Source organism: Amphiura filiformis, chromosome 2 (assembly GCF_039555335.1).
Source record: "Amphiura filiformis chromosome 2, Afil_fr2py, whole genome shotgun sequence".
NCBI lineage: Eukaryota > Metazoa > Echinodermata > Ophiuroidea > Amphilepidida > Amphiuridae > Amphiura > Amphiura filiformis.
In genome coordinates, this window is record NC_092629.1 from 4,223,015 (window position 1) to 4,233,827 (window position 10,813).

The 10,813-nt window shown below is 34.7% G+C and overlaps 1 protein-coding gene across 1 annotated transcript; it reads right to left on the bottom strand.

Annotated features, from left to right (window-relative positions):
• Positions 1-8,510: 8,510 nt before the first annotated feature.
• Positions 8,511-8,873, bottom strand: LOC140137792 (uncharacterized). The gene has a single exon (XM_072159562.1). It carries the CDS (start codon positions 8,871-8,873, stop codon positions 8,511-8,513), a length of 363 nt encoding a protein of 120 aa, XP_072015663.1.
• Between the last annotated feature and the right edge of the window lie 1,940 nt (positions 8,874-10,813).

A 10,813-nucleotide genomic window follows, 5' to 3' on the forward strand; every position in this document is an offset into this window, starting at 1 on the left:
TTTAAAGATAAAAGTGCAGAAACAAAGCAAAACAAAATATTGTTCCATGGGTGGGGGGGGGGGAGGTCATTAAACTTTACATGGGGACAAACTTGAAACTTCATCAAATTGTGTCGAAAACATTACTTATGTATTTCTCTGGATTCAGAAAATGTATAGTATACATATCTAGGATGTACCGTTCTTGAGTTATTACTAAAAAGGTCAAGTATGAGCTCTAAAAGGGTCAAAATTATAAACTTGCTCCGATCTTGATGAAAATAGTGCCACAATTTTCGCTTGAGTTACCAAAAAGCTCAAATGTCAACCGTTGACCTCTAAAATTTTAAACTAGCTCCGATCTTGATGAAAATGGTGTCACAATCTTCGCTTCGATAAATGATCTTAACTAATGCTAGTTAGCATCATGTGAGGATGTATCATTACAAAGGTATACACCAAAACATGTCAAGTTCAATGGGTTTTTTTATGGTCATTGACCTATTTTGATGCGAAATCTAGGTTATGATACATCCTACATATTGCTAACTAACATCATTTTTCAAAACGAAGATTTTTACACCATTTTCATCAAGATCTGATCTTTGAGCTTTTTGGTAATAACTCATTATATACATTAGCAATGTTTTTGACACAATTTGAAGAAGTTTGACCCCATTTGACCCCATTAAAAGTTTAATGACCTTTCCCCCACCCATGGGACAATATTTTGTTTTGGGAACAACACAATTTGTATACTAGGGACTTGAAGGATTGCGGAGAAATAGGTTAGAAAAGTACATTATCTGAAACGATAGCTGGGTACTAGACTATTTGTATAACCTAAAATTACTAAAGATGTGATGTACATTAGTGTTATTTTAAGGTAATAATAACATTGTCTAAGGTTTTGATTTAAAACATCAACATAAAATAATGTAATAATTGACAAGCTCATTGATCCGAGCTGCAAAAGTGCCCAAATCTAAAAATCAATACTTGATTGATAAATAATCAATAATCATCAGGAACAAATAATCATCATTTCAAATGTGCATGCCAAATTTTATTACCTTATTCTATTATTTTGTTACACTTATCTCAAAATGCTTATATCAAAATGCCAACCTTGTATGAAGCCTAATCTGGTCATTAAAGGAACATAATACTACATAATTCGTCGTGAAGACCGACGCATCGAAGATTACTATAAACTTTCCCTATTTGAACTTGCTTAGTGCCTTTAGCGATTCTCTGGGTCAAATCGGCTGGTATTGTTATACTTCGATGTAGCATCGTCCTTTTTCAGAATTGTTAAAAGGACTGTGGGTTTGGAATGTGTGTAACTGTTTTATTTTGTTAATATGCGGTATTCATAACGATATGAAGCATTTGTGAATGATTTTCGTGGCCAGTTTGTTTTGACGTTATTAGTTAGTGTTAGTATGATTAAGGTTGTGCTGGGTGTATGTATGGGTGAGGTGTATGGGGGTGAGTTTGCTAATATTGTGCATGGTGTTTGTACGGATGCTGTGTATGTCTGTGTGTGAGTTTGCTAATGTGGGTGATGTTTAAAGTAATGTAATTTTTAAGAAATCAATTCAGGGCTCTGGTATGAACGTTTCGACAGTATATTTTGTGGGACATGAGAGAACATCAGACATATCGAATTGAATTTTGAATACGAATGAATGTCTGATGTGTTCTCATGTCCCACAAAAATACTGTCCAAACGTTCGTACTCCACCCCTTAAGGGGAGGCATTAGTTTCAAAAGTGATTTTCTAAACGAAACACATCATTAGGTTTGAATTGTGATACCTAAATTAACGCAAATGTGTCATTTCTAAAAAGTGAACTAAAATGTTTGAATTTCAGATAAATATTCAACCTTCATGCAAAATGTTGTACTTTGAAATGCAATAACATATAAATGAAATACAACACACACATTAATATAGGAGACAAATTATTTCGTGCAACTTATTTCGGTTGAAACAGCCGATCTAAACGACCGATATAAAAAGCAAAATGAGGCAAAAATTAATCACATTTTGAAATTTCTCTTCGTAGATTTTCAGATAAATATTCAACCTTTATGCAAAATGTTGCATTTTGAATTAAAATATAGGAGAAAAATTATTTCGCGTAACTTTTTTCGGTTGAACAGCTTTTGACCTAAATGTCCAATTTAATTCAAATGAAAAGAAAAATGAGCCTGGGCTATATGATTCCCATTTGAATTTAAAAAAGAAAACAAAATGGTCAAAATGGCAATTCTTTACTTAATGAAATTAATGCCACCTCTTAACATAATAAGACATACATGTAGTCATTTAAATGATGGGGAAATTAGTTTGTTTCGAAGCTTCCCATAAAAATACGTATTAGATATCTTTATATACTTATTTATCTATTATTCATTAAAAATCCCTTACAATGTTACCATTTTCCAGACATTTATGCTGTTACTAGTTGAAGGCCAGTGTACCAGATTGGTTAAGACAACACGTGTAAACACTAATTTCTAATTTTTTGACATACATTTTGTTTGTGTACTTATGGAAGCAAAAACAGTTCTTAGTTTCACAAATGATGATGTGGACATGTGAATTTACTTTAGAAGATAATTTGAAAGGAATATCATAACTTCATTTATAGTTTTTAAAGAGTTGCATAAGCATAAAAGTCAGTTTTACGCGGTGCAAACTTGATATTCGCAAACATGGCCAAAGTTCCCAACCCGTTTTCTGGACGACTTAGTTAATCGAACATAGCTTTTGAACCCAAAGATACCAACTAAGCGTCTTCTTTTAGCCAATATATTACTTATTGTATTTCATATAACATTTGTGTGATAACCCTTTTAGTTTTTTCATGAGAAGTCAAAATTCAATTGTATAAATTTTATTGTTACACCCTGTATATTTTTATATACAGATTGCCAGAGTAATTGCAATGATTTGAACGTGTGTCCCAGGTACGATCCTGCGGGGCTATTTTGGGGTCATCTTGATGGTCAATATAATGTGTTATAAATTATGCTGTTTGTCGGAATACATACTTGAATACTAGTATTTGCCATCTGGTTTAAACTATGTTTTTACTTTTGCATAACGAGGTTAATTTCGTGGGCAAAAATGCAAGACTATCATAAGTGCATACGGTATTGCATGGTCTTAAAAGCAGGATATTTTAAATGTTTTGCACGCTGTCTACGATTTATTATCTTAAAGAGGAAAGGGCTGAAATTCATTGGCATAAAACAGAAAACAATGAATTTGGATGCCTGTACTGTTAACATATTTGCTGTCGTCAAGCAAACCTATTTGTTTTAACTCATGTCAAAACATCGCTAAATAATAGACCTATCATGCACCTAGGCGCAAGAATTCTTCAAACTTAGTTTGAATCAGCCATAATGAGAAACGTTTCTAGTGGTTTGACCATGTCATAGCAACTTTATAACACACCCATGTAAATTTCCTCTTGGATGACCTCCGACCTAGTGGAAGCCATCCACCATCCACCGACATAATACCTACTTGTTCTGGTTGTTTGCAACAATTTATACACCATATAGCCTACTCTTAATAGTTATCAATCCGTGAAATTGAAATACTAATATCGTTCACATTGAAATTAATTAATCAAGTGATTTGGAAAGGTTTGTGCGTTGTTGTTGAATTTATTACTAGTCAACATTGAGTTTTACTTGGTATTTGCCAAATGTTATACGTATTTGCCAAATGTTATACATATATAAATTGTTTTTTGCTGATTAATTGTTGGTATTTAGTTCCTGCACAAACCTGCCAGTTGACCAGGCCAACGCTTTTGGACCTTTAAGCCTAAAGTCGTGTATTCAAGACAAAATAAGAAATTTTATATGAATCTGTAATTTATATTCTGACAGTATATAAATTAGCTACATGTATTTGACTGGGGCTTCAACTTCATCAATACTGATGTTTTCTTCGGGGTTTTTTGGCCAATTTGTCCATTTTCAAAATACCAAATGACAATTACTTTTAAGCAATTTTTAAACAATTTTTTACAACAAAGTTTTACACTTGTGCTGGGATCACTGAATGGGGTGGAGAAACTAGCTGCATGTATTTGAATGACGTTTCAACTTTGTCAATATTGCTGTTTTCCTTGTTTTTATCCATTTTGTTTTTATTTCAAAAATACCCAATGATAATTACTTATCCTTCACTTTTAAGTAATATATACACACTCAAGCTGGAATCGCTGAATAAGTCTTTAATATAGTCTTGCATAATGTTATTTAAGTGTCGACAAATATTTGAGTAATAATTTTTGCAAGAAAAAAAACCATTACTACAAAATTTAAAAAATGTATATGTATGTTTTGATACAAAACGTTTTCAATACATTTATAATGCAACACATTTAATTTTATGAGAACGTTTTTACCAAAACAAAAACACAAAATATAACCTGTTTAAACCACGCCACATCCTAACCATACTATATCCACTACCATACAGCAGTTCCCTACAGCCACCACCACACAACCCCCATGCATCACCCTACCACCATACGCCTATACCCTCCCCACCCACTACCCCGCCGCACCCAGACTCCCTAGTAGCAATGCCGATTTCGGAACCATATTATGAATGCCCGCGTGGACGTCAGTGCGTACTAGCTTCTGGCTGTCAGAGGATCCATAATTACAGTTTTCAGTTCAATACAAGTATAAAGTTTACCATGTCATAAAAAGGTTCTTAACCTTGTATACATATTTGCACCTGATTTTCAAAAGGAATAATACATGGATGCATCGTTATGTCCATAAACACCTGATAGTTAATAACAATACAATTTGGGTGGTGCTTAACTTAACCTTATTTCAACATATTCAATGGTATCAGTACTAGCTTCTGGCTGTTAGAGGATCAAGAATTACAGTTTTTCAGTTCAATACAAGTATAAAGTTTACCATGTCATAAAAAGGTTCTTAACCTTGTATACATATTTGCACCTAATGATTTTCAAAAGGAATAATACATTGAGGCATTGTTATGTCCATAAACACCTGAGAGTTAATAACAATACAATTTGGGTGGTGCTTAACTTAACCTTATTTCAACATATTCAATGGTATCAGTACTAGCTTCTGGCTGTTAGAGGATCAAGAATTACAGTTTTTCAGTTCAATACAAGTATAAAGTTTACCATGACATAAAAAGGTTCTTAACCTTGTATACATATTTGCACCTAATGATTTCCAAAAGGAATAATACACGGAGGCATTGTTATGTCCATAAACACCTGAGAGTTAATAACAATACAATTTGGGTGGTGCTTAACTTAACCTTATTTCAACATATTCAATGGTATCAGTACTAGCTTCTGGCTGTTAGAGGATCCATAATTACAGTTTTTCAGTTCAATACAAGTATAAAGTTTACCATGTCATAAAAAGGTTCTTAACCTTGTATACATATTTGCACCTAATGATTTTCAAAAGGAATAATACATGGAGGCATTGTTATGTCCATAAACACCTGAGAGTTAATAACAATACAATTTGGGTGGTGCTTAACTTAACCTTATTTCAACATATTCAATGGTATCAGTACTAGCTTCTGGCTGTTAGAAGATCAAGAATTACAGTTTTTCAGTTCAATACAAGTATAAAGTTTACAATGTCATAAAAAGGTTCTTAACCTTGTATACATATTTGCACCTAATGATTTCCAAAAGGAATAATACACGGAGGCATTGTTATATGTCCATTTACGCCTGAGAGTTAATAACAATACAATTTGGTGGTGCTTAACTTAACCTTATTCCAATATATTCAATGGTATCAGAGTAACAAGCGAAAAATGGAATCGACTTTTAAAATATACTATGATGATTTACCACCATGCGACAAGTAAATTAAATTCAACAGCTACATGATAGTTCAATCTTCTGTAAATAAAAGCTAGGAACTTTTAAATTGCTATTCATTTCAATGGTGATTAAAACCAATTCTACCATCACTGACGATGATATTGATTTGATATTGAACATCAAAAGCAAACATATATTTATAACACTGTGTTATTTTGATACATTTGTCTTTAAATTCGAAAATACAGATTAGCCTATTCAGTTGAATAATTTTTGTTTCAAGACCATGATGTGATTTGTTTCATATTTTAATATCAAATAAAGAAGAAGGAGACGGCCTATATGCTTCACCCTAGCAGGGCGTAAGACAATGCGAGACACAAATTAATATATGCGAGGATCGGAAATAAACGATGCATGCTCGAGCAATTATTATTTAAATGACGTGTTTAGGGCTCTAACAAACTGACATATGAAAATATTGAGAGAAAAAAAAATCAGGACTCAGCGGGGATTGAACCCCGGTCGCTGGATAACCGGTCCAGAGTTTTACCACTGTTTACCTGAGTTCACAGTCGGTACTCGGGCAATCACAACTTAAGTCCCCATGATCCAGCGATCAGGGTTCAATCCCGCTGAGTCCTGATTTTTTTCTCTCAATATTTTCATATGTCAGTTTGCTCGAGTCCCAAACACGTCATATTTTAATATCGTAACATTTCATGTTTTACTGTTAATAGCAATGTTTATGTCCTTAATATTAAAAGAGAATTGTAGTACAGCGTGTATATACATTTTCAGGCAAATAATTGAAATGCATTTAATATATAAGACTTCGGTATATTTATTCTCCACAAGTAACGAGCGATTGATTTCGACATATTAATAATATTATTATTACTGATAGTAACAGGTCCATTCAATCCAGCAATAATATCAAATGTAAGAAGTAAAAACCGATTAAAGCATAACGTTTTTGTTTCATTCCCATTGCTACATGTAAGTCTGTGTGCTTTCATATGTAATTGATTATAATAAGCACCGATAGGCAAGTTCTGATCAGTAACACAGATATCAACATATGAACTTATATTGACATTTCATGGATGATTTAGTTTAGTTAATTTGATTTTATTGTCAAATTTGTAAAGGGAGTTTTGTATACGACGCGACACAAGTAAATGTAAAGTTATGGGGCCAAATCTGAAATGATCAAGCAATTTATAATTTTTCTGAGCCAGAATTACATTGAAAATCAAATTTTGACATTTTAGACCGATATGACTTCATGTATATCAACCCAACTCAATTATACAACGTGCAATTCCTAATGACGGATGTTGGTAAATGCAATTTTACAACCATGTCCAAAAATAGTGTCAAATAATTGCAGGACACGAGAAAATTTTGGCCAAAATGTTGTCCAAAAACCGTGTCAAAATACTGTTGTATACGTGGTCGATACATAAAAGAGGTTGTTCGGTCAAAATTCGACCAAATAACGAAGTTTAAACATTTCTAAACACCAAAAACTGTCTCAAATTACTCCAGTACAAATGATCGATGCAGAAAACCATTACAAGTGTAAAATACAACGTAATGACGAATGTCTGATCTAGAGCCAGCATCACCGAGCATACACAATTCCATGTAGAAATAGACTCATTAACAATTATTAACTAAAATATACAAAAATGTATGTAAAACATACAGTTTTTTTAACATAAAGATTACGGAGTTCTATGTTTACATGTTTTATGTAATTTGTGTATGATTTCGACAAGGTAACAGGACCGTGGCTTGGGTGAGTGGGCTATTCGCCCTTATTAACCCTAAAAGCTTTGGAGTTTGGTTTTGAAGTCGTTGATGGTTGGAGCTAACACTGTATAATGGTGTAGTTTATTCCAGTAATAGCTCTTTGGCTGAAGAAGTAGCGCCATGTATCTACTATCATGTGTTGTTTTTGGAGTTTCATTGGATGACCTCTTGTAGCTTAATAGTCTGCTAGTTTGAACATGTCTGTCGGCTTTATGTTGTCAATTCCTGTGAATATTCTGTACGTTTGGATCAAATTTGCTCTTCTCCTTCTATCTTCCAGCGTCATGAGATTCAGTTCCTTTAGACTCTCGTGGTATGGCTTGGATTTCAGCTCTAGTATTATCTTTGTCGCTCGTTTCTGTACTCCTTCAAGCAGCTTGATATCTTTCTGTTGGTATTGTCGCCAGGCTTGGAGACTGTAATATAGGTGTGGTCTGATGTGGGACTTGTATAATTGTAGAATAATCCTCTTGCTCCTGTACTTGAACGTTCTTTTTACCATCCCTAGTGTTCCGTTAGCCTTCTTGGTTGCTTCTGCTACCTGTTTCCCTACTTTGAGTGTATTAATTTTTCCGTCCAAACGCCCAAGTCTTTTTCTTCTGTTGTACTTGCCAGTGCTCTATTCTTCATTTGATACTGGTGTTGCGGATTGTTGTGTCCAATGTGCATGACTGAGCATTTATCTACGTTAAAACTCATTTTCCACTTGTCAGACCAGTCCATGAGCTTGTTTAAGTCTTTTTGCATCTTCTGGATTTCTTCATCTGAGCCAACTTTGCTTGTCATCTTGGTGTCTTCCGCAAATTTACTTATCTCTGGGATGAGTTGATGTTTATCTCCAAGTCATTCATGAATGAGGAAGCAGAGTGGGCCCAGGACAGACCCCTGTACAACTGAACTTGATACATCGCTTGTCTCGGACTTTGCTCCCTGCACAACTACCCTCTGCTTTCTGTCAGCTAGCCACGCCTGTATCCATCCCAGTATTTGGCCTTCTATGCCATGAGCTTTCAGTTTTTGCAACAGACTTTTGTGCGAGGCTTTTTGTAGGTCTAAGTAGATGACATCAACAGCAACATGCTTTGTCACTGTTTCAAGGTGCATTAGTAGGTTTGCAGTACAGGATCCGCCTTTCATGTTGAGGTCTCTGATAAGGTTATGTTTGTCAAGCTGAGCAGTTACTTGGTCTTTGATTAGTTTCTCCATTGTTTTGCAGATTACAGTATCTTTCACTTTGCTTTTTGATCTGGTGTATGCATAAAATCCCTTGGCATTTTCTTTGATTGGGTCAGCGATGCTCTTTTCATATTTGTATTTGCCTCACATATTTTCTTCTTTGCTGTCTTCCCACAGTCTCGGTAATGTTTGTTGTCTGCTTCACTTTTGGTTGTCTTGAATTTCTGCCATGCCTTCTTCTTTTTTCCGCACTGCTTTCATGGTTGCTCTTGTCATCCATTTTGGCTTTGTTTGCTGCTGATTTGTCTTCATAGGTATGTACTCTTCTGCTAAGGAATCTAGTTCGTTTTTAAAACAAGTCCATGCTTCTTGTGTGAATTTATTTCTGTACTCTTCTTCCCAGTTCCTGTTATGCAACTTCTTCCTCATTTCTTCGTAGTTTCCTTTGCCATAGTTTCTTGAGTGGACACGAGTTCCAGCCTTGATGCTACAAATCATGGTGGTCGCTGGTGTCTAACATGTCTTTCACCTGTAAATCGTCAATCATATCTGGCTCTGAACTCAGTACCAGGTCTAGAATTGCACCTTCTCTTGTTGGTTCTGGTCCATATGTTGTATTGTACTTGTTCTAGGAATTTATTTACATCAATACATTTTCATGTTTGGTTTCAGTAGCTTTCTTGAGGTATCTGTATAATTGGTCAAGTTCTTCATCTGTTACTACTTGTGTCTTGTATACAACTCCAATCATTATTCCAGCATTCACTTTCTGGTTCTTCTCTGTATCCACGTTGCATATTTCGCACTATACTGCTTCTTTAAACTCAAAGTCTTCTTCTGATAGCTTCTATGCTGTGCTTCAAGTACAATGCTGCACCTCCACTTCTTTTTGTTTCTTTTCTCTGTATCCTCTAAATAGCTGGTACTTTGGTAATTGAGGTCCTGCATCAGCTATAGTTGAATCATTTTCTTATGATCCGTGACCATTCATAGCATACCTTTGTTTCTCTGTGGATTTGACTAGATGGACATATTTTAAGAAAAAATGGCTCCTATGTCCCTCCCAAAAATGGCGGGAAAATCTATTTTTAGCTCATTTTTCAAAATGGCCGCCGGTGACATATTGAAAAACATGAAAATCTATAAACCATGACCTGGATAGGCTATAATATTTTTGGCATGCCAAACCTTTTAAGATTCAAAGTATTTAGAGGTCATCTTGATCCCTAAATCCAAGATGGCCGCCATTTCCATATTGAAAAACATGAACATCGATATATCATGAAGTGGATAGGCTATAATAACAAACAATGTGTCGTTTTCAACTATGTGTGGTAAGCAGAACCGTTTAAGATCATATTCAAAGAGTTCAGGGTCACCTTGATCCCTAAATCCAAGATGGCTGCCAGTGCCATATTGACAAAAACATGAAAATCTATATACCATGAAGTGGATAGGCTATACTGACAAACAATGTGTCGTTTTCCACTATTTTTGGCATGAAAAATCTTTTTATGTCATATTCAAAGTGTTTGGGGATCATCTTGACCCTTAAATCCAAGATGGCCGCCAACACCACATTGAAAAACATGAAAATCGATATATCATGAAGTGGATAGGCTATAATAATAAACGATGTGTCGTTTTCAACTATTTTTGGCATGCAAAGCCATTTAAGATCAAATTCAAAGAGTTTGGGGTCACCTTAACCCCTAAATCCAAGATGGCTATAGTGACAAAAACATGAAAATATATATATCATGAAGTGGATAGGCTATACTGACAAACAATGTGTCGTTTTTCACTATTTTTGGCTTGCCAAACCTTTTTATGTCAAATATTCAAAGTGTTTGGGGAGGGGGTCATCTTGACTCCTAAATCCAAGATGGCTGCCGGAGCCAGATTGAAAAACCTGAATATCGATATTTAATTACTTATACTATAGATTCTGAAAGTTTTACTTTTGTTCT